Genomic DNA, 24,673 nt, shown 5'->3' on the forward strand with positions numbered 1-24,673 from the left:
TGTTTGAGGAGTTCTTTCTAAGTTTACCAGGAAGGCTCTAAAAGAGGGATTCCCGGAATTTGATTTTTATCTCCACCTGAGAGCATCATCGAAGCAATCTCCTAAATCTCCCCTAGAGCGTTCCACAGCAACCCTCGGAGGCAAAGGACATAGGGGAGGCGGGAGAGGCGAGTGGTGTCTTGTGATTTGCCAATGTCATTCCTGCCATGGCTTCAGCTAACCCCTGAAGGGCCCTTGAGGCACTTTTCCCGGAAGGCCCCCCAGGTCTAGTTGTCACTGATTTTTTGGAAGGCTCTCCAAGGCCTCCGACATCTGTTAGACATGACCCAAGACAAAGACAGCTGGGAAAACCCACAAGGAAGGAAATCCCACTGTGAAAGGAGCTGCCTCCGAGTTCCTTTGAAAGCCATAGTCAACTATTGTTCCGTCACAAAAGCTCAAGTTGAAAGCTGCTGCTGATTCCGGGGTCAGTCGCTTAGCCCATGGCAGAGTTAGCGGGAAGGAAGGGACACAGAAGTGCCTGTGTCCCCAGAATGGCTGCCAGTGGCTGACGGAGCAGCTGAGGGGCTGCTGCCAAGAGCCAGGGCTCCCTCCAGAGAGGGCCTGGTCCCAGGAGACCACGCGACAGTCACAGACAATGGGCCATTAGCTCTCTGTGGCTTCTCCCTGCCCGGCGTTGGCATTTAGTGCACGTCCCACACTCATGGGTCTGAAACTCCCTGGAAACTGTAGTAAATTGTAGTGAAAACTTTCCAACAGCCACCTGCACACACTCCCAGACTGGATGAATAAGCAGAGAGTCTGACTTCTTTATCTTCCCTCTTGTAAGGCCTAGAAAAAAGAGGAACACATTTTAAAAGTCTATGAACTGTTCAAAATTGAGCACATGCTTTCTGGCTGGACACCTTATCATTTTCTTTGTCAGATATTTGACATCAACATGCAGAGCACTTTGGATGAAGAGAGCAAGCATTTGGTGGAGAGAAATGGGTATCACAAGTATGTTAGAAAAGAAAAAGAACCTCCAAGCTGCCGTCTACAGCTTTCCCTCAGCAGTTTCTGCAACACATCAAAAGCCTTCACATGACAAGTGACATGGTCCCTGGAGTGGGCCACTAGGAGAGAGGGTCACGCCTGCATGTTGGCATCAAGGATGGTCCAGTTAGCACTCTGCAGGATTAAAACTGGGAATGACCTCTCGCTTGGTGGGTTCAGCCTAATGTTCTGTGTTTTCACTCTGAGTTGAGGGAGAGGGCAATTCCTTAAAAAGCACCCCCTAAAAAGAAACAAGGGAAATAATGTTAAAACAAACACTAACACACAAGCTTTTCTATACCACCATGGGTAGAATTCTGTGACTAACATATCTTAACACCTCCTTTAAGGAAATTGGCTAAAGAAACCCTCAAAGGACCTTGTGATAAGAGAGTCTAATCTGTAAGCTGAAGACTACCCTACGTGGAAGGAGGCACACTAAAGCTGGCTTCCTTGTGGCCACAGCAATGGGCTGGTGTGTGCTGTGAAGGGTTTGGGTCAGAGCTGGGCATTCAGAATATAGCAAACCGCAAAACCACAATGACATTTAGCATGGAAGAGTCTCAGAAGGTGCCTTGACATGCAGCTGATATCTAGAAGGCAAGGTCTGGTGAAATCACAGCAAATGGCTGCTGCTCCAGAGCCTCCTAGTGCTCTTCTTTCCTCCCACCACAACCCTCCCAGCGCTCGAAGCCAAGATGGGCAGCTTCAGGGGCCAACCTGGCACCAGCCCGCCTGTGGGAGCCCCAGACAGTTCACAGAGACTGCCACGCCTGAGCCCTGTCCCTGTGCATATCCCCATCCAAGGAGGGCCCAGAAAACAGCGGAGGTTGGGACGTGCCCAGTGCCCGAGGTTGCCAGGGCAGGGTTCTGCCGAGGCATCCTCAAGAGGTCACTTGTGGGAAATGCAGCCCCAACAGTTTACCATGCAGCCATTATTGTATATCAAGATGGAGCCAAGTCCCCAAGGTCCTTCAAATCCATTAAGAAGCCTGGGCACAGTGGCTCACACCTGTAATCCTAACACTTTGGGAAGCTCAATGCGGGCAGATCACTTGAGGCCAGGAGTTCAGGACCAGACTGGTCAACATGGCAAAACCCTGTCTCTAGTAAAAATACAAAAACACCTAGCTGGATGTGGTGGTGTGCAGCTGTAGTCCCAGCTCCTTGAGAGGCTGAGGCAGGAGGATTGCTTGAACCCGGAAGCGGAGGTTGCAATGAGCCAAGATTGCACCACTAAACTCCAGCCTGGACAAAAGAGTGAGATTCCTCAAAAAAAAAAAAAAAAAAAAAAAAAAAAAAAAAATCCATCGAGAACTGGATCTTCCAATGAGGGGCTTGTTGGAAAATTTCCGCTCCTCTATTAGGCTGTTTTCAGCAGGCATTAAGTCTCAACTGTGTTGGCGTTCTTTGACCAAAGAAGGTATGGGAGAAATAATGCTCATACAGAAGTGCCAAGCTCAGTGTTACATGTTTTATACTCTATCTTGAAAGTGAAATTTTTTCCCATGTCTGCAACAAAATTACCAAGTGACAGTGACCAGTAAGAGCTAAATAGGCCTCTATCACAATTCGTCAATTGTAGTTTTTTTTCCTGAAAGTTCTGCATTTCTACCATATTTCTTCTTTTGACAATAATCAGACATATTGTCATATTGCCACCAAAAGCATCTACTTCAGATAGGAAATTCTCAGACTATATCTTCAATGAGAGAACTGTGAAGAAGGTGAAACCGTGCCCCAGTACACTAAGACACGAAGCTTCCTCTCTGTCCTGAGAAACATTACCTATGTGCTTTTTTATTTTTATTTTTTAGAGACATGGTCTTGCTCTGTTGCCTAGGCCAGAGTGTGCAGTGGTGTGATGACCATAGCTCACTGTAACCTACAACTCCTGACCTTAAGGGGCTTCCGAAGTAGCTAGGACTACAGGCATGCACCACCACACCCAGTTATTATTATTATTATTATTATTATTATTATTAAAGAGATGGGCTCTCATTATTTTGCCCAGGCTTGTCTTGAACTCCTGACCTCGTCATCCCATCTCAGCCTCCCAAAGCACTGGGATTACAGGTGTAAGCCACCATGCACATCTTTTATTACTTTTGACAAAGACCTGAATTCAAATCAGATTATTACTCTTTAATATGCCAACATCTGTTATATCATTAAATTATAGTGTTCTGGGTATAATCATTACCTACAGATCTCTGGGGGGAAAAAGGCTGTCAGTTCACCAAAGTCCATTAGAGTCTTTAAGTAAAATAGATGTAAGCTGGCCCTAGACCAGTCACAGACACAAGGCAAAACATAACACTGAGCAGGAACTCTTTCCTTGCTCTGAAACTAGCTTGCTGTGAAATAGAACGGGTTTCTATTATCTCACAAGGGTATAGCTTAGTGCATGTTCAATTTACCAGAGTAAATTCTGGTAAATTACCAGGAGTTCTAGACCAGTCTGGCCAACATGGTGAAACCCTGTCTCTGCTAGAAATACAAAAATTAGCCAGACATTGTGGCAGGTGTCTGTATTCCCAGCAACTCAGGAGGCTGAGGCAGAAGAATCGCTTGAACTCGGGAGGGAGTGGTTGCAATAAGCCAAGATTGCACCATTGCACTGCAGCCTGGGCAACAAGAGCGAGACTCCATCTCAAAAAAAAAAAAAAAAAAAAAAAATTAACTGGGCTTGGTGGCATGCTCCTGTAATCCCAGCTACTTGGGAGACTGAGGCAGAAGAATCACTTGAACCCAGGAGGTGGAGGTTGCAGTGAGCCGAGATTGCACCCCTGCTTCTAGCCTGGGCGATGGAGTGAGATTCCATTTCCAAAAAAAAGGAAAATGCAGACCTGATGTTGTCGGCTACATTGAAGATCAAGACTATCACTAAAGAGTTACTGAGGGACTCTAATTGGGATGAAAAAAAAAAAGCACTTAGGAAAGATCGCAATCATAGCAGTATGGTGAAGAAATTGGAGGGCTAACTCGAAGGGAAGAGTAACACTTTTGAGTGTTGTAGTAACTCAGGTGAAAGTGACAGTAATATGTGGGGATGGAAAGATGTAAACAGATCAAATAAATATATTCAAGTGCTAAAATCAAGAGAATTAGATGATGGACTGGATGTAGGAGGTATAGCTGAGGGAGGGGGTGGGATGGTGGCCAGAAGTCTGGGTGGATGACAACGGCATTCATTGAAATGGAGGTTTTTGGGGGAAAGGAGTGGGGAAGGATGACAAAAAAAAGCTCAGTTTTGGATACGTTGATTCGAGTTTTGTTTCAGTTGTCCACTAAGCAGCTGCCATGTGTGTCTGAAGGTCAGGAGTGATTCCTGCCTTAAAGATGCAGGCTGAGGGTCACTAGCATCTATATGGGAAAAGAAATCCTAGGCATGGATGGAATCTCCTACAAATTTCTGTTAACAGTGAGAAGAGATGGTGTCTAGAATTACTAGAACTACAAGAAGCACTGCAATTTAAGGAATGGTTGTAGGGAGAGGAGACAAACATCTCTGAAGACTAGGGAATGTTAGGAAGAAAACCAGGTTTAGGGTCACAAGCCAAGAGAAGGGAGGTTGGTAAACCATACTGAAGTTTGTGGGGACTTCACAAATCTTTCCGGTTTCCCTAATTGCACTCTGAGCTGATTATGAGATAAATACAGGAGTAGGCCATTGGAGAACTGGCCACCGCCTTCATTACTGATGAAATTGATCACAAAGACTATGGCGGAGGTATGCGGCAGTAATGAACTCTCCAGTTGCAAAACCTGGACTCCTTCCTTGCTGAGGCACAGGTAGTGCTGGAACCCTGCAAGGCCTCCTCATTCAGGGGCCTGGAGGAAGAGAAGGGCAGAATGCCAGCTCCCCACAGCAGCTGCTCCCAAGAGGAAAAGAGGGAGAGGCAAGACTGTACCTGCCCAGTTCCTTCTCCCAAAGCCACCAATCGGGTAATTCAACCCGCATGGAAGGAGAGACACTGGGATTAGAGAACAAGCGTCTCTCTCACCTCTCCCATTCACACAAGAAAATCAAGGACTGAAGAGTGTCTGTTAGTTGATGCTGCTGGTAGTAAACTCCCTGGAGTGGTAGTGGGAGAAGCCAGACTGCAGCAGGCTAGAGAGAGGATGGGAGGCGAGGCATGGAGACAACCAGGCCATAGAGCGTTCGCAAGGAGTGCTGTTATGACAACTACTCCAAGGGGTTAGAGCTACCGTCTGCAAAGTTTAATTTCATTTCATTAGCATATGTTAGGGTAATCCAGGCTTGAGGAGCTGAAATAAGGTCCTGATGAACTTTCTAGGAAAAGACACATGAAATAAAGCCATGAAAATGTGCTTCGTGGGACCTGGGGCCAGTAGACTAACAAGGAAATGACCTGGGGTCAGTTCACGGAATGTTGAAAGAGAGTTGAGAGACAGCAGTGGGGCCTAAGCATGTGAGTTTCTACTCGAGATGATTCATTGCATCACACTCAAAAAAAAATGGAGAAGCAGGCCGGGCGTGGTGGCTCACACCTGTAATCCCAGCACTTTGGGAGGCCGAGGTGAGTGGATCACCTGAGATTGGGAGTTCGAGACCAGCCTGACCAACATAGAGAAACCCGATCTCTACTGAAAATACAAAATTAGCTGGGCATGGTGGTGCATGCCTGTAATCCCAGCTACTCTGGAGGCTGAGGCAGGAGAATCACTTGAACCCAGGAGGCAGAGGTTGTGCTGAGCCAAGATCACGCCATTGCACTCCAGCCTGGGCAACAGAGTGAAATTCCATCTCAAAAAAAAAAAAAAAAGAGAGAGAGAAGGAAGGAGGACACCGAGCCTTTAGAAAGAATTTAAACCAACCAAACAAACAAGCAAACCAAACCCCCCACTAAATTACTAATCAAAACATGTACTAATCAAAACACTGTGCTGACAAACAGACCTCCAAATTTCAGTGGCTTAACGAAAGTAAAAGTCTATTTTACTCATGTCATGTCTATTGCAGGATGGGTAGCTGTGCTCCATCTTGCAGCTCCAAGCTAGTTCATGTGGGCTTCAAGGCTGATGTGGATGGGGAAGGAGAATAGAGGCTCACACATGGGTGTACATATCACAAAGAACAGAATATAGTCACAGGGCCCCACCTGACTGCAAGGAAATATGAGAATTGTAGTCTGTGGGCCTTTGAAGAGGAGAAAAATGGGCACTGGTGAGCACCAGCAGAACCCATCAAAGTAGGCATTAAAGAGGTTTAGAGCCATGGGAAGCACATGATGTGGCTGCGCATCCCTGCAAGCCACATTCCTTGAAACCACATAAATCACTATGTAAGTAAATCACCTTACTTATATAGAAGCTGCATTTCATGTAAGTAAGGTGATTCCTCACTGACCTTGAAGAAGTTTTTTTCTTTTTCTTTTTCTTTTTTTATTTGAGAGGGAGTCTCACTCTTGTCGCCCAAGCTGGAGTGCAGTGGTGCAATCTCAGCTCACGGCAACCTCTGCCTCCCAGGTTCAAGCAATTCTCCTGCCTCATCCTCCCAATTAGCTGGGATTTCAGGCACCCACCACCATGCCTGGCTAATTTTTGTATTTTTAGTAGAGACGGGGTTTCACCATGTTGGCCAGGCTGGCCTTGAACTCCTGACCTCAGGTGATCCTCCCGCCTCGACCTCCCAAAGTGCTGGGATTACAGGCGTGAGCCACTGCGCCTGACAAAGAAGTCTTTTTCAATAGGCACAAATGTTTAAAGAGATAAATACTACTAAAATGGGGATTATGATCCACTGCAGAAAATCATTAACATAGTCCCTAGCACATAGGGCTCAATAAGTATCTGTTGATCAATTGAGCTGATGCCTGATAAATCTTGACCTTTCACAGACAGAGAGAAAACAACAGATGCAACAACAGCAAAAGGCTTTTTCCCTCCAAAGGCTGTAATGCTCCGTTTTGCTCTCTGGGTCAGGTTTTCCCCCATCCTATATTTTTGGCTGCTGGTTCGGAGGCAATAACCAGGGGCAAAGAAAAGAGATGCTTAGACAAGCAGACTGGTTCAGCTGGATTAAGTGCAGCCACTACAAAATCTTGGTTTGGTAGATTTGACTTTGCTCTTTCCTTTCTTTTCGGAGGGAAACGTTAGGAAAGGCATGTGGCTTACAGAGATGCATTCCCCACTGGTGTGGTTCGCATGGCTCTAAACTCCTGTGCCTGCTAACGTGGGAAACCTATTTGAGACATTCTGTTGCATAATTGGAGGAAAATTGTAAGTCATCTTGAGGGAAGCAATCACTCGACTAACATTCCTACTTAAAAATAAATGACAAAAACTGGATTTTGCTATTTCAACAGACATTTATTGAACATCTACTAGCTCTGCAAAGTATTATGCCAGATATAGTAAAGGGCATAAAAAATAAATGGGCTAGTCCCCGTTCTCAAATAGCTAGTGGGAAAGTCAGTCACTTAAAAATCTTATTAGATTATAAGGGAAAGTGATTCTGAATAGAGTAATGAGAAAACTTGCATGGAGTTGGGGAGGGAGGGGTGCTCATCTCAGACTATCGAGAACAAAGCCCCCATGGTGGGCACAGAGTTGGTGGAAGACTGTGGGACATGGGTGCTCCTTGGCTGTCCGCACAGGCCCTATATAGGTAAGCGGATGAGGTCCCCACCTGCCTAGGTCAGGGCATTCGAGGGATGTTTCTGCCCAGATCCTACACCAGGCGTGAGTCAAATCCTTACAACTGTAGGACCCCTGGGGACAACCTCAGCCATTCTGCTTGAAGCAGGCTTCAAATAAAGGTCCTCAGGAGATTCTGAGGTACAGGGCATTAGCCAGGAGGATCTTTCATGTCCACACTGAGGAGTACGAAGATCATTTTATTTTATTTTATTTATTTTTTGAGATGGAGTGTCGCTCTGTTGCCCAGGCTGGGCATGATCTCGGCTCACTGCAACCTCCACCTCCTGGGTTCAAGCGATTCTCCTGCTTCAGCCTACCAAGTAGCTGGGATTACAGGCACCTGCCAGTGTGCCCGGCTAATTTTTGTATTCTTAGTAGAGATGGGTTTCACCATGTTTGTCAGGCTGGTCTTGAACTCCTGACCTCAAGTGATCCTCCCACCTCAGCCTCCCAAAGTGCTGGGATTACAGGTGTGAGCCATCACGCCTAGCCATGATCATTTTAAAGGGCAAGGAATGAATCAAAGATTTTTGAGAAAGAGTGGCACAATCGAACCTGTCCTTTGGGAAGTTCCTTGGGCTTGTGGTCAAAGGAGGGATGGTTAGGGTGCACCTGCAGTGTGGGGAAGGCCCAGAGGAACAGCCCTTCCCTGAGAGACAGATACCCTCTATCCTACCTCCATGAGATTCTCCCCAGATTTCCCTAGTCTCAGGCACCTGTAGAGACAAATGATGTCACGTGTTCATGAATATCACCTTTCACTGGCTGGTTAACTCACTACAACAATGCAGCATCCCAAATTCTTTTAAAGCGGTGCTCTGCCCAAAATACTCATATACTATTTGCACATGTTATCTAATTGAAATCTCAGAATAACTGTATGAGGTAGGAAATGCTGTTATCCTCATTTCTCAGATGAGGAAGCTGAGGGGAAAGTTCTTGTATTTACACAGATACAGTAGCTAAGTTGAAATTTGAACCTGATTGAGATTCCAGAGCCATACTCTTAGTTACTATGCTGCACAGCCTGTCAAGATTTTGATAAACATGGAAAGCCCTAGATGCTTGAAAGACAAGGTAAGCCCATAGCTAAAGAAAGATCAGGAGAGGAACTGTGCTGCAATCTGTCTTTCCCTTCACAATTCAGTCCACTTGATGTGTCTGTCTATCCATCTGTCTGTATATCATCTAACCACCTACCCATACATCCACCCATCCATCCATCCCTTCATCCAACCATCCATCCATCCATCCATCCATCCATCTCAACCTTCAGAAAAGAACTCAAGGCAAAAAGATAAACAGAGAAGTAAAAACCTTAAAAATAGGGATAAAAGAATAAAAGGCACATAACAAAGGGAAATAGATTATTATAAAACTGATGCAAAAAAGCACGTACTTAATTCTGAGCATCTTGACTTCCAAGGTATAAAAAGAAACATGGTGAATTACATAGTTTGCATTTGCTCATAAAAGCATGGCCATCTGTCAGGAGAGACAAACTTTTCTACTACCAAAGCTTAAAACAGCTAACACATGGGTCTTTATTTAATAAAGGAAAATTAAATAACATGAGGCCAGCATCCTCAAATGCAGATGAATCCCTATAAAGGCAGAGCACCTAATGTTAAATGTTCATTATTCCTGTAGGACTGAAGAGTAGTATAATCTGGATATGCTCTGTCTAGGGGAGTTTCTAGAGTCGCAGATTGAGGGGGCCCAGCAATGTGTGAATTTTGCTTCCCTGTGGTTCAATAGTCTCACCTTCACCTTACCATTGACTTCTCCTTCATTCTGCTTATCTCAGGAAAGAGAACCATCAGGGGGTGCCAATTAGATTATGTCAGAGAGAGTAGAAGAGACAGAAATGCAAGACAACCAGGGCCCCAAGAAGATATTACCAACGTGGGGACTGGAATGGAGGGAAGTGAATGAATGAAAGAACATGGCTTTAGAATGGTATCAAATGCCAGTCCTACCACCAGGGAAAAATCACGACATATTTCAAGCAATAGACACTAGTTCCTTGCCTTGCTTCTCCAAGGTTGTGAAGAACTAGGTAGAGCTGAGCAGAGAAGAGTCATGCTAAAGGACACAGCTGGAGCTTCCCTCTGCAGGTGGGAGGTATCTTCCTGAGTTTCTTCTCAGAAAAGAATCTTTGTACCGAAGAGCAGGATGGAAGGGAGGTGGAGGTAATATCTCCCACACAGGAAGATGCAACTGCTGGCTATTGTGTGAAGGATATTGTAACATGAGAGAGGTCATGCGTTCACAGCCAAAGAGAGGTGTTATCCAGATGCATTTCACCTGCCGACAGAAAGCAGTTGTTAGAGGCTTTTCCTGAACCCTGAAAGTTGACTTGCTCCCCTCTCTTTGGGGACTCCTTTTTGTGAGAAGTTGCAGGTTTCCAGCTATCATCCCTGTTTTTCCTCTTGTTATTCCTGGGTTTGAGAACTGGTATTCCAGCCATTAGATGACAATGTGGATGCCTGTTTTCTCCTTCTGGAGTCAATTGCTGGCATTCACTTCTTATGGCATCTCCACCAGCCATTCTTTCTTTGCATTGCTACCATCATTGGCCTACACAGGCCTTTACAACTAGGCTAGTGCTCCACAGCCTTGCTCATGTCATGGCACACAAAGGAAATAACATGATTTATTCAGCCCACTGGGCTTATCCAGGCTGGAGGCAAATGGCTGTGGCCACTCCATACCCCCCGACCCCTGCCCCAGGCTGCACTGGTAGGTGCAAGGATCCAATTAAGTTGACCTGCTTGCAGTCCAACCTAGGCACACCAGTTGGAAGCTCTGATCTGGAACACAGAAATAGCTGCTTCATTTTTTTCCCTGTCTTCGGTCTCTTGCTTCAACCCACATTGCGCACATTGGCCAGGCTAATTTTCCCCAATTCAGCATTTTCATTATGTTGTTTTACTGCTCACCTCACAAGCAGTGGCTCCCCAACACCTATTGGAGTTTTAAAGTTATTAACCTGGCAGTCAAGACCTCCCCCAGTGTTGCCCCTATTTGTCTTTCCCAGGATTGTCAGGTCCAGACCTGAACTCACTGCCTCCTCCACATGTACGCTTCTACATTTAGCATGGTGCTCTACTGTCAGGCCTATTCTCCATTCTTGCCTACAGTACTTCAAGATTGAGATCATACCATGTCTCCTTTATGATGCTGTCCAATAACTCAGCTTCTAAGGGTTTTTGTTTTAACCTCTTTTCCAACCTTGTAGGCCACTATTCTCCAAGTCCCTTCCAGTCTCTCAACATTCAATGAAAAGCCAAGCTTAAATAGTCCAATAAATTCAGGAAATGCTGCAGCATATATTCCCTTCTTGAGGATGCAAAACACATATCTGCCTAAAAGGAATTTGTTTCATTCATTTTAGCCCTGAGTTGTTCAAACTTATTTCAGCACAGAACTTTTGAACAATAACAGTAATTAACTTCCTGTGGAATTGATTCTATAAAGCAGACTTTGGAAACACACAGTTGGAACCTTGCAGGTGATATCCAAATAGGCTCTAGTCTCAAATTTAGTTAGCTCTTTCAAATCTCCAGGTAGTAAAAGCTAATTAAATCCGATCATGGAACTAGACAATCTGACCTTCCTATAAATAGTCTCTTTTCCAACCACATTCAGTACTGAAAGAGAAAAGGGACAATGGTGGTACCCCTCACCCTGAATGACCTTACTGTCAGCTCTGTGTTTGGAACCCTGGCAGAAGTTTGCTGGGATGAATCTGAGTAGCCAATTCAAGTAATAATAATAGCAAGATAATATTAATCAATATCATGCACTAGAAAGTGCAGCACATTGTAAATCCTTAGTTTGCATGAGTTTTTTCAATCCCCACAACAGCACTGTCAGGTAACCACTATTTTTTATCTCCATGTTACAGATAAGGAAACTGAGGCACAGAGGGATGAAGTAATTTTCCCAAGGATGCATATCTGGAGAGTAACAGAGCCAGCATTCAGACACTCAATCACTAGAGTCTTGCTCAGAACACCAATGTTATGTTACCTCTTCAAGAAAACCAAAGTCCTTTGCCATAGGTTGTTTGTTTGTTTGTTTTTGAGACAGAGTCTCACTCTGTCACCCAGGCTGGAGTACAGTGGCATGATCTTGGCTTATTCCAGCCTCAACCTCCCAGGCTCATGAAATCCACCCACCTCAGCCTCCTGAGTTGCTAGGACTATAGAAGCACACCACTACACCTGGCTAATTCTTTTAGGTTTTGTAGAGATGGGATCTTGCCGTGTTGCCCAGGCTGGTCTCAGACTCCTGGGCTCAATGGATCCTCTGGTTTTGTCCTCCCAAAGTGCTGGGATTGCAGGCATGAGCCACCATACCTGGCCCAAAGGCATATATTTGAAGGGTGTGTAAGGTAAAATGACACAGCGATAGATTGATCTAATGCATTTTTTTTTTCTAATTTTGAGACAGCATCTCGCTCTGTTGTCCAGGCTGGAATACAGTGGCATGATCTTGGCTCACTGCAACCTCCACCCCCAGGTTCAAGTGATTCTCCTGCCTCAGCCTTCCGGGACCACAGGGGTGCATCACCATGCCTGGCTAATTTTTGTATTTTTAGTAAAGACGAGATTTCACCATGTTGTCCAGGCTGGTCTTGAACTCCTGACCTCAGGTAAATCCGCCCACCTTGGTTTCCCAAAGTGCTGGGATTATAGGCATGAGCCACCGCGTCCAGCCTAATGCTTTCTTTATGAAACTCTGCCTAAATGTTTACTGATGTCTATGCTCAGAAGTCCACGTTCTCTATTCCACACAGATAGCTTATCTCCGAGTTTATTTAAAAGATCACATTGTACTTATTCTTTGTACTGTGAGTCTTGGTCTTTGGCCAAAAGCAATACAATTCTGACCTAGGAGTTCTTCCTTCATCACCCCAGTGCAAGAAGGGTTTTCCCCTCTCTGAGTTTTTTTGACATTTGTTGTGTCTTCTACTCATTTGAATGTATATTCTGTTTTGTAATCATAATTGTCTCACCAAGTGACTGGGTCTTATCTTTCCAACTATGTCTTGTCACTTATAGCTCCATGCACAGTGTCATGCTCAGAGAGGTGTTGAGTGTCTGTTGACTGATTTATTACCCCCAAATGCTGGAGCCATTTTATTACTGCACTGGATGTCCTCCTTTGGCCCACTGTATCTGCTCTCTGCCTTCCTCCACCTCGCCGTGTCCTCAGGAGGATGACCGCTGTGGACCCATTCACAGGTTCCCTTCCTCTCTGACTCCCGGTGGTGCCACTAGTGGGAGATGCCAGCAGGAGAAGTGATAGTGGGAGGAGAGAGAGGTCAGTATTCATTCCCCTGGTTTCCTCTCTTGCAAGCTCTGGGTTGTCAGGACAAAACCACTGCATCAAGAGACATCCCTAGCTGTTTATTAGCCTCACAGTCCACAATCTCCAGGAACGCCCATGCTTCCTCAGGTTTTGTTACAATCCTCTCCTGCCATTCTGCAACTTCTTCGGCACCAGGCTGAAGAGTGAATGTAACTGCCAGCTGCACAGCCTGCATAAGACTGCAGAGCTCCGTGGATACAACTGGCACATACCTCTCCTTTAGGAAAGCACGTAAAAGATCCTTTCACCCTTTCTGGCTGTTGGAAGGATAGCACCCTACATTGCAGCTGAACAAGGACAGCATCTACCAAGGGAGATTTTTCAGCTGACCCTGTGAGGCCTGGCAGTTGAGGATGGTGAGGCTCATGGTTGTTTGGTTGTTGGTGTATTATTTTGGCTACTGGAAGGAATCCCGTGTGAGAACCTGTACTACTGTGGCAGTCTGTTTCTGGCCAGTTTGACCTTTTTATCATTTATTTTTGGGCCTGAGAATGTTCTGAGAGTCCCTGACATTCTATTGCTTTATTTTGAATTAGCCAGAGCTGTAATCTATCAGTCTGGACCTTTATAGATATACGTTTATACAGTTTTTGTGAAATATAATTTATATGCCATACAATTCACTCATTTAAAGTGTACAGTTCACATTTTAGAATATTCACAGGGTTGTGCAGCTGTCACCACAATCTATTCCTTTTTTGAGATAGAGTCTTGTTCTGCTGCCCAGGCTGGAATGCAGTGGCATGATCTCGGCTCACTGCAAACTCCACCTCCCAGGTTCAAGCGATTCTCCTGCCTCAGCCTCCCAAGTAGCTGGAATTACAGGTGCCCGCCACCATGCCTGGCTAATTTTTCTATTTTTAGTGGAGACGGGGTTTCACCATGTTGGCCAGGCTGGTCTTAAACTCCTGACCTCAAGTGATCCACCTTCCTTGGCCTCCCAAAGTGCTGGGATTACAGGTGTGAGCCACCACAATCTAATCTTAGAACATTTTTATTTCCCATAAAAGAAGCTCTGATTTAGTGTCACTTTCCTTTCCTCCCTTTGCCAGCTTCTGGCAACCACCAATCTACTTTCTACCTCTATGGATTTCCTTATTTTAGATACTTCATATAAACAAAATCATACATGATGTGACCTTTTGCATCTGGCTTCTTTCACTTAGCACAATGTTTTCATGGTTCATTCATGTTGTAGATGTATCAATTCTTTATCCTTTTTATGGTTGAATAATACTCCATTATATGAATATACAACTTTTTCTTTATACAATCATCAGTAGAATGACATTTGAGTTATTTCCATTTTTTGGCTATTATGAATAATGCTACTAAGAACATTTGTGGCTGGACGCAGTGGCTCACACCTATAATCCCAGCACTTTGGGGGCTTGAGGTGGGCGGATTGCTTTGAATTCAGCAGTTTGAGACCAGCCTGGGTAATGTAGTGAAACTCCATCTCTACCAAAAAAAAAAAAGTATACAAAAAATTAGCTGTGTGTGGTGGTGCGTGCCTGTAGTCCCAGCTACTCAGGAGAGGTGGGAGGAACAATTGAGCCCAGGAGTTCAAGGCTGCACTGAGCCATGATTGTGTCACTTCACTCCAGCCTGAGTGACAGAGCGAGACCCCCACCTCAAAAAAGCAAAAACAAAAAAAACAAAGAACATTTGTGTACAAAGGTTTTTGTATGGACATATGTATGTTTTCATTTCTCTTGAATAAATACCTATGAGTGGATAAGCTAGGTCATATGCTAACTCAATGCTTAACTTTTGGAGAACTTCCAAACTGTTTTCTAAAGTGGCTGTACTGTTTTACATTCCTGCCAGCAATGAATGAGGGTTTCAGGCTCTTTACAGCCTTGTGACTTGCTATTCGTTGTCTTTATTTTAGCCATTCCAGTGGGGGTGAAGTGGTATCTCATGCTGGCTTGGTTTGCATTGCCCAGGTGGCTAGTAATGCTGAGTATCCTTTCATGTACTTATTGGCCATTCGTACACAAGCTTTATGTCTACATTTCCCTATTCAAGACTTTAGGAGCCTGATGGATTTCAGAATTCTGACCCTTTCTGAAGTTCATAGACACTCTTCAATATATCTGCTGCAAAAATACTATGATTCAACCTAAATGGGATAAAGTGTATATGGCCTCAGGTGATATTGTCAGTTTTTGACACCGAAAGTGTTACAAAAAAATGTTGGTTTTGAGAACTTTTGGATTTTAAGAACATAAGGAAGGGACTGAGCACCTGTACATGCTCCTGGGTTCCAGTTAAGACTGTGCTATGGGCAGCCATCCAGATGTGCCACTGCTGCCCCTCCACGAGCCCCATAAGCATGGCTCTCTCTAGCGTGACCCCTCAGGGACCCTCCCCAGGGTCCAGCAGGGAGCAGAGTACAAGGACAGGGGCCTAGGCACCTTTCCTCCCTGATCTGACTTAGCATGGTGCCTCACTCAAGACCTCAGTGGCATTCTCAGCTTAGCCCCACAGTTGCCTCAGGCTAGCTGAGGTCACCTTGCTTGTCCAGAGATAGAAGTGCAGCTAGTGGTGTTTTTAGGAGAGGGAGAGAGTGGGGGTGCAGGGAGGGTTGTGATGCATAGAGTGGGGGTGGGTATTAATCCCTGCAATTACTCCTAGATATGCCCATTGCACTTTAAAGAATCTTAAACTCTAGTTATAGAAACACAGAAAAGTGAAGAATTCAACTGATGCTGAAATTTGGCAAGTCAACAGTGTGCAAGGCAATCAGGGCTAGGAGCAGGGCTATTCAAATGCTTGGTCATGGTCACATTCATTGCCCCCTTTAAGTTGCTCTTGGTCCATGACTCCCCCTTCCCAGCTTGCCCTCAGCTGGCCCATGGGCCATCCTTGAGAAGCAAAGGTGATGGCTCACTAGCTGTCTCCACCCCACCAACTGTGAGCTACATGAACTCTGTCCCAGGATGTGAGGAGGAGCTCTCTGCCCTCTCCCCAACTCTGCTCTGAAGCCACAACCATTTGTTCAGTAAGAGTCTGTGGCCTGGAACCATTCCCCAGAACTGATCTCCTTTCCAGTGAGGTGCTTATAGCTATAGAACCCCCAGATGATCTCAGAAATAGGGAGGTGATTAGAAGGAGGTAAGCAAAGGGGATGGGTACTGATATAGTTTGGCTGTGTCCCCACCCAGATCTCATCTTGAATTGCAGTTCCCATAATTCCCACCTGTGATGGGAGGAAACTGGTGGGAGGTAATTAAATCATGGGGGTGGTTTCCCCCATGCTATTCTCTTGATAGTAAGTTCTCACAAGATCTGACGATTTTGTAAGGGGCTTCCCCCTTCTCTTGGCTCTCATTCTTCTCTCTCCTGCTGCCTTGTGAAGAAGGACATGTTTGCTTCCCCTTCTGCCATGATTGTAAGTTTCCTGAGGCCTCCCCAGCCCTGTGGAACTTTGAGTCAATTAAACCTCTTTCCTTTACAAATTACCCAGTCTAGGATATTTCTTCATAGCAGTGTGAGACTGGACTAATACCCAGGTTAGAACAAGGGCAGTGCCCCATCTCCCTGCTCCCCATGCCCATTCCCTCCACCCCCAGCCTCTCCCTGCTGCCCAGTTGCTCCACTCCTTTCAGTGTTGAGTTCAGTCTTGAGGTGCTTTCTTACCCCTTGATGAAGAGAGGCAGGGATGGAGGAGGAGGCAGATGAGAGTTATATGATATAACTAATGACTACACGTGTGATTTTCCTTGAGGACTTGGCTTTCCTGAAGGTAGGGGCCAGACAGGCAAGATTCACTTCTCTAGTTCCAGTTCACTTGCCCAGGATCACATAGCTAGTCGGTGTCAGAGCTGGGGCTGAAAACCACTTCTTCTTGGGGCTTCTTTTCCCTCCATGACAATATCTACCCTTGTGTCTCTAGAAGAAGGTAGTTAACTGCACTGGTTTTGAAAACAAATCCAATCCACTCACTGGGTTTCTTTGTTGCTTTGTGCAGCCATGATGTGGCCCTGAGGCCAGAAGATAAATAAACAGAAAGTAAAAAAAGGCTGGAGAGGAGGTGCTCTCTAAGAAGTGATTTTCGAGCTGTGCCTGCATTCTCTTCTGTTGGTCCCTGAGACCTGCAGGGTGGTGGGAGGAGGAGGGAGGTCCGTGGGCAGGTCCCCTCACCTTGTGGGGGAGGAAGTCCTCTGGGGTGTGGTTGCAGACCCAGTTGGGTTGGCTGTGGGGTGATCAGCAATGATGGGGCCAATTCCCACTGCCTTGGTGTTACCTCCGCAGGAGGTATCCTTGCTCTCCCAGCCCTGGGCAGGGGTCCCATCACTTGGTGTGGTGGTTCTTGAGCATCTTACTGAGACTTCTCCCCTGGGAGATGACAGTAGCTGGTTTCTAGAGAAAGCCCCATGGCCATCTTTTACAAAACTTTTTACAAACTTCTGCTTTATCCCCGAACATTCTAATGAGTCCACATAATCTACTTTCAACCTGAAATCACGTAGAATCTTCCCATACAACAATGCACATCTGCAACCACATTCTTTTGAAAAGGCAGAGTCCTTACAGAGCACCTGCTGAGATTCCTGTACCTCACCAACCAGATCCACTGTTCATCCCCCACACCCAACCTCCCCCAGCTACAGTGGCATCTCCTATATTCTCCAAATAGCAACGCATGCTCCTGCTCAGGGCCTTTGCATTTTCTGTTTCACCTCCCTTAAGTCCTCTTCCCCTAGATGTACACTCTTTTTTTTTTTTTTTTGAGACAGAGTCTTGCTCTGTTGCCCAGGCTGGACTACAGTGGCGTGATCTCGGCCCACTGCAACCTCCACTTCCCAGGTTTAAGCAATTCTCCCGCCTCAGCCTCCCAAGTAGCTGGGATTACAAACACACGCCACCACACCCGGCTAATTTTTGTATTTTCAGTAGAGACGGGGTTTCACCATGTTACTCAGGCTGGTCTCAAACTCCTGACCTCTGGTGATCCACCTGCCTTGGCCTCCCAAAGTGCTGGGATTACAGGCGTGAGCCACCATGCTTGGCACAGATGTACACCCTCATTGTCTTATCTCTTTCCGATCTTTGCTCAAATGTTGCATCAAATGTTGCACTGCTTCGTCCCTCAGACTTCACCCCTTTTCCTGTCTTATTCTTCTCCATTGCACTTATTGTCATTCGGCCACGATGCATTTTACTTATTTGCTTATTGTCTGTCATACCCATCCCACCCTATGACGAAGTAAGTTCTACGAGGGCAAGAATGTTGGCTGGTTTTGTTCACTAGCTTAGAAGAGCATCTTCCATATAGTAGGGGCTCAGAACATGTTTACAGCATGAATAAATCAAGGCTTCTAGAACAGTCTAAAACTGGACATAGAGTCTTTAGATGGCTTCCTGTATGCAATGGGAGGCCTTCAGTAAGTAATCAGTGAGCCTCGAATATAAAAACCCTCATTACTGTTGCAAATGCACTAAGGAAGACCTTGCTCAGGTTATACACTAGACAGAAGCAGTAAGACCAGCTCTAGGCACAAGCAAAGTCAGTGCTTTTCTTCTTTTTTTTTTTTTTTTGAGATGGGGTCTCACTCTGTCACCCTAGCTGAAGTGCAATGGTTCAATCAGAGCTCACTGCAGCCTCGAACTCCTGGCCTCAAGCTATCCTCTTGCCCTCTCACAGTGTTGAGATTATAGGCATGAGCCACTGTGCCCCACCAGTACTTTTTTTATTGGTGCCTCCCATCACTCTTTTCTTTCTTTTATCCCTCATTACTTTGGACCAATTCTTGGCTAATCCACTAATCTTCTCTATGAGGTATTAAGTGATAAAGGCTTAAGGTGTTAGCATTCCCAGGAGTATTTATCCTTTAAAGAGAAATCTGGAAGACCAAAAGTTGGCCAGGATCAGAATGAATGAATCTCACCAGGTAGAATTTCAGATTCTGCAGATTTCAGGCTAGAAGCTCAATTTGGAATTCTTTGAATTACTGGCCAAGAACAGCAAGTCAGCTGTTTTTAAGCAACAAGCCTGGAAAATGGATCAATTGGAAGCCAAGGCAGCAAATACAGACATTGTCACTTCTCCTATACATCTCTCATTTACATACTAGTAATAATAAAACCTTCACTGCAACTTCCAAATTTCAGCTTTATTCAAAGCCAAATCTACCTATATCTTTTATTCCCCTGAATTGCTGGGTTTTCCTGCTACCAGATCAATATCTTCATCAATTCCAAGCCAACATCTACGGAAGCAAAAGCATGTGTACACACACACACACACACACACACACACACACACACACACACAGGCACATACACGCGTGCACACACACACACAACTCAAATGCTCCCAAATTCCATCCCCTGGTCTTTTCCTAGGCACATTCCTCCTAATTCCCTCTTCTACCTCTCACCCAGTCCTCTGCTTGATTAGTATATTCAGAGCTATTCCAATGACTGGAAAAACCACTGGTGGAAAGAGCCCAGAAGATTCTTTACCAATCCACCCTGATGACCACCTGACAATTCTCGAGGCCCCATGCCTGTGAATAGGGCTTCAGAGGTTCACCAGAAGCGATGAAATTTGAGCTGAATTTTGAAGGTTGTGCAGCATCAACAGCAGCTGTCATGAAACCCTGTTTAGATACCCCACTCCACATGCTCAGATGGCAGAAGGGAAAAACCTGTGTGCGGCCTCTTTCTCTTACTGCAATCTGGGTGAGCCTGGAAGCAAGTCCCACACTCAGACACAAATCTTCTATATAGTGTTCTTGGAACTGACTCTCCCTGAGACAGAATTGGTCAATATCTTAGTCCCAACCCTAGAGAGCTCATTTTGCCCAAATCCACACCATTCTCCAGACATGGCGATTCCCAACATCCTTAGCCGTCATTACCACTCAGCCACATTCTCTTTCAGGCCAACTCCCATCCCCAGAACTTGCCTCCACCCAAGAATCCTCCAATACGAGTCAGCTTTTTCCAGTTGTCACTTCCCAGGCACCACCACCAAGGTATTGCCAATCTTTCTGTGGCTGCATTTCATCCAGTCTGTCCCTCTCTCCTAAGCAGTTTTGACTTTTTCAAATTCTTGACCTTTCTCCACCATTTTGGCAGCAGAGAGGAGCTCTGTATTCACTATCCACACGGTAGGGTTATTATGGGAGGGATGCAAAGAGAAAAAAATAAGTTGGCACTTGGCTTCTGAATTTTAAGAGACATTTTGGAATCCATGGCAGAAGGAATAATTGGGGGGAAAACATTGTTGAATATTAGGAGCTGAGTTTCCAGTGGAACACAAAGTTTATGTCAAAAAAACCAACAGATTTGGAAGAAAGCATGACAAAACTGGAGTGAGATTTTCTTTCTGGAGACGACATCAATATTCTTCAATTTTGGGGAAAGGAGATGGATAGTGTCAAACCCTGATGAGCCTCTGAGAAAAGAGCTTGTACCCAGATAGGCTTGAGAGATTGGAGAGCAGAGATCTTAGTCTAGTTTTCTTTCTTTTTTTTTCTTTCCTTTTTGAGAGGGAGTCTCGCTCTGTTGCCCAGGCTGGAGAGCAGTGGCGCGATCTTGGCTCACTGCAAGCTCCGCCTCCCGGGTTCACGCCATTCTCCTGCCTAAGCCTGTAGGCGCCCACCACCAGGCCCGGCTAATTTTTTGTATTTTTTGGTAGAGACGAGGTTTCACCATGTTAGCCAGGATGGTCTCAATCTCCTGACCTCGTGATCCGCCTGCCTTGGCCTCCCAAAGTGCTGGGACTACAGGCGCCCGCCACCACTCCCGGCCAATTTTTTTTTTTTTTTGAGACGGAGTCTTGCTCTGTCTTCAGGCTGGAGTGCAGTGGCGCGATCTAGGCTCACTGCAACCTCCGCCTCCGGAGTTCAAGCGATTCTCCTGCCTCAGCCTCCCGAGTAGCTGGGATTACAGGCATGCGCCACTACGCCAAGCTAATTTTTGTATTTTTAGTAGAGATACCATGTTGGCCGGGAGGTCTCCATCTCCTGACCTCGTGATCCGCCCGCCTCGGCCTCCCAAAGTGCTGGGATTACAGGCGTGAGCCACCACACCCAGTCCTAGTCTTGTTTTCTGAGACTGGCTGGGAAGGGAGCCTTGCTGGTGGTTGGGGGGAGGTCTGAGCACTCCAGTGAGCAGCTGATTATTTCCCTGGGTGGCTGGGAATAGCTCAGGAGTGGCACTGACTGCCAGCTGACCTCCGGAGTTCCCATGGATGGGAGAGAAGTAACAGCAGAAGGCAAGGCCTGAGCAATTCCTGCAATCCAGGCAGGATGCCAGGGTGGAGGGACACAGCTATACACCCATGCCAGCATAAATCCATGATGATTAAGGACCAGGTACCTCTCTGCTGCCACCTGGAGTGAAAGCCTTGAGAGCTTGGCTACAATTTTGGGGAGAAGATAGGGGGAGGGAAGAACATCTAATTGACAAAGAAAACCCCAAGAGATTGAGTTTTCCCTAAACTAAAACTAAGCTTTCTGCCATAGGGCCAGTGGGAGCTGGAGACTCAAATTAACTGAGGGAAAAATCAAAGGAATGTTGTCAGCACATGTGAGCTGATGGCCTGTGAAATTTGGACCTACTGCATTATTTTTTGGGATATACTGCCCATGCAATTCTTCAATAACTTTTAAAATAAACTTTTATTTTAGGATAGATTGACATTTACAGAAAATTTGTGAAGACAGTACAGAGTTCTCATATACCCCACACCAAATTTCTTTTATTATTAGCATCTTTTACTCATATGGTACATTTCTCACAATTAAAGAAGCAATGTTGGTTTATCACTATTGATTAAAGTCCATATGTTTTTCAGATTTTCTTAGTTTTTACCTAATGTTCTTTTGTGGTTCCAGGATCCCGTCAAGAACACTATATTCCATTTAGTCATCCTGTCTCCTCAGGCTCCTCTTGGCTGTGACACTTATACAGAATTTCCTTATTTTTGATGACTTGGGCAGTTTGGGGGAGTACTGGCCTGGTTGTTTCTAGAATGCCCTCAGCTGGGATTCATCTACCGTTGTTCACATCATTGGATCGGAGTTATGGGTTTTCGAGAGGAAGACCACAAAGGTAAAATGCTGGTCTCATCACATCATATCAAGGGTACATAGTATCAACACGCCTTCTTGCTTCTGCTGTTCACCTTGATCACCTGGCTGAGGTAGTGTTTGTCACATTTCTCCACTGTAAACTTACTCTTTTTCCCCTCCTTTCCATTTTGTATTCTTTGGAAGGAAGTTACTATGTGCAGTCCACAGTTTAGGAGAGGGCTCCTCCATTTCATGGAGGGCACAGTATCTACATAAATTATTTAGAATTGTTCCCAATGTATTTACTTAATCCCACTGATTTACTTAATTTTAAAAATACTATATTATATATTACTTAATCCCACTTATTTGCTTAATCATTTATTTTCATCACTATAGACTCATGCATAATTTATTTTATACTTTTGGTTATAATCACATTCTGCTTTATTTTCTCGCTCAAATCGTTTCAGCTTTGGCCACTGGGAGCGCTTTCAATTAGCTCCTGTGTCCCTTTGAGGTACCCCCACCATAGCTGATGTGGATTAAAAAAAATTTTTTTTCAGCGGGGAGCAAATTACCTACCTTTTGGCACTAGGTGCTCCAGGCACACCTTGAATATTTCCTGTCGCAGTCCTAGAATCAGCCATTTCCTCAAGGAGCTCTGGCTCCTTTTATTGGAGAATGGTATTAGAAGCAAGATCAGAGCGCTAGGTGTATTCGTTGCTACAGAGTGTTGTGTCTAGGCCCACTCAGCTGACAAAGCAAAGAGATACAAGTATGTGTACTACCATGTATCTACAAATCTCTGTGCAGACCCATTATATACATTATGAATATATAATATAGATGTACACCCCAAACATGAGTCCATACCGATGTCTCCAACTCTTAACCCTGTACCACAAGGATCACTCTAGCCTCTTCTGGCTGTAACCTCCCACTCCAACAGTGAAGATTTGATGGCCACCATCCACCCATTTATATTTGTCTATTTCCAGTATACTCGTGTGGTGGTTTCATCACCCAGTTGTTTTTCATCTCTCTTGCTTCTGCCTGTTTCCCCCGGCACTGGATCCTTTCACTCTCCTTGTAGCCGGGGCATAGGCGTTTTGAACTAGAATATTCGTCCAGCGCTGATTTGACACGGATCTTCCACAAAGGAACATTTCTTTTGGCCTCCCCAGACCCCGTGATCTTCCCCATTCATTCGGCGGAGTAAGGACTGAGGAGCCGTGAACCCGAGGTTCAGCAGCCGAAAGTCCCCTGGGAGATGGGGATACACCGAGAGGAATCCCATTTTACAGGAGAGCTTTGTACCCGTAGGAGTACCGTGGCCTCCGGGACTGGAGCAGATAACCTGTTTTCGGACCCTCTCTGTTCACTCAACAACTATTAAGAAGCCCCCTCCCCGAGCCAGGGCCAGCGCTAAGCCCACTAGGGAGGCACCCGCCCCGGCCCGCGTCACCCCGCCTTGCGGGCTAGACGACGAAACGCCTCGGCGCTCAGGGGACCGCGCACCGGTGCAGGAGCCAGCGCCCCGCTTGGGGGCGCAATGCCGGGCCTGGGAAGGTCCGCCCCGACTGGTCAGAGCTTTCCTGCGCCTTCCAAGGCTTGGAGCTGCCCCGGGGAAGGAGACCGAACCAAACCGAATGTTCCCGCAGCCTCCCCGCCGGCTCTACGGGAGCCCAGCCGCCCAACGCGGCCCCGCCCCTCCCCCAGGCTCCGCCCACTGCCGAGCTCAGGCTCGGCCCCTGACGAAGTTCGCCGGAAATTCCCGAAGCCCCTCTTTTTTTCCCTTCCTCTCCGTTCCCTGCTCTCCCTTTTCCTTTCACCCGGGTTCCCTCGGCCGTGATTTCCCCCTCCCCCCTCCTTCCTTCCCCATTGAAATCAAGATGGAGGCTCGCGGCAGCCGCCGGCTCCCGTGATCCCGGAGTTCTCGCCGGCCACGGGCCCCCGCCCTCGCGACTGTGTGTCCGGGCGGCGCGTGCTGCTGCCCGCGCTCCGGCCGGCGCCCGGGAGGCCGTGGCTCCGCGCCTCCGCCCCTCGGCCAGCTCGCGGCTACCGGGCGGAGTCCTCGTCTATGTGGGCGCGCTCCTTGGGCCGAGCCGCCGCCGCCGCCGCCCCCCGCCGCCCCGGGGCTCTGCGTCCGCGCGCCGGGCGCGGGCAGCTGGGTGCTCGGCGCCGCCAGGCCCGGCGCGGAGCGGGCGGCACGCGGCGCTAGGGGCGCGGGGCCCGAGGCGGGCGCGGCCGCGGGCGCCGCCGCAGCCATGAGCGGCAGCAGCGGCGGCGCCGCCGCCCCCGCCGCGTCCTCCGGCCCTGCAGCGGCGGCCAGCGCGGCTGGATCGGGCTGCGGGGGCGGTGCCGGCGAGGGGGCAGAGGAGGCGGCCAAGGACCTGGCCGACATCGCGGCCTTCTTCCGATCCGGTGAGTGCAACTGCGGCCGGCCCGCCCGCCCAGCGGCGCTGCCCCAAGCGCTCGGCCAACCCGCCGCGGTGCTGCCGAGCTCCGGCCACCGCGCGCTGGTGCCCGCCAGTCCGTCCGTAGGGGCCCGCACGCTC

General features: G+C 46.9%; 1 protein-coding gene across 4 annotated transcripts in view; it reads left to right on the forward strand.

Annotated features, from left to right (window-relative positions):
* The first annotated feature begins 23,909 nt into the window (after positions 1-23,909).
* TRIO (trio Rho guanine nucleotide exchange factor) overlaps positions 23,910-24,673 on the forward strand; it is a 370,719-nt gene continuing 369,955 nt past the window's right edge. For 3 of the 4 annotated variants that reach the window (XM_063724059.1, XM_063724056.1, XM_054555417.2), the window contains exon 1: positions 24,357-24,539. In XM_063724059.1, coding sequence (XP_063580129.1) covers positions 24,383-24,539 — 157 coding nt within the window. In that variant the 5' untranslated portion in view covers positions 24,357-24,382. Of the gene's footprint in view, positions 24,540-24,673 lie in introns of all 4 variants that reach the window. The other variant, XM_024247673.3, reaches the window with a different exon arrangement.

Source organism: Pongo abelii, chromosome 4 (assembly GCF_028885655.2).
Source record: "Pongo abelii isolate AG06213 chromosome 4, NHGRI_mPonAbe1-v2.0_pri, whole genome shotgun sequence".
Lineage (NCBI taxonomy): Eukaryota > Metazoa > Chordata > Mammalia > Primates > Hominidae > Pongo > Pongo abelii.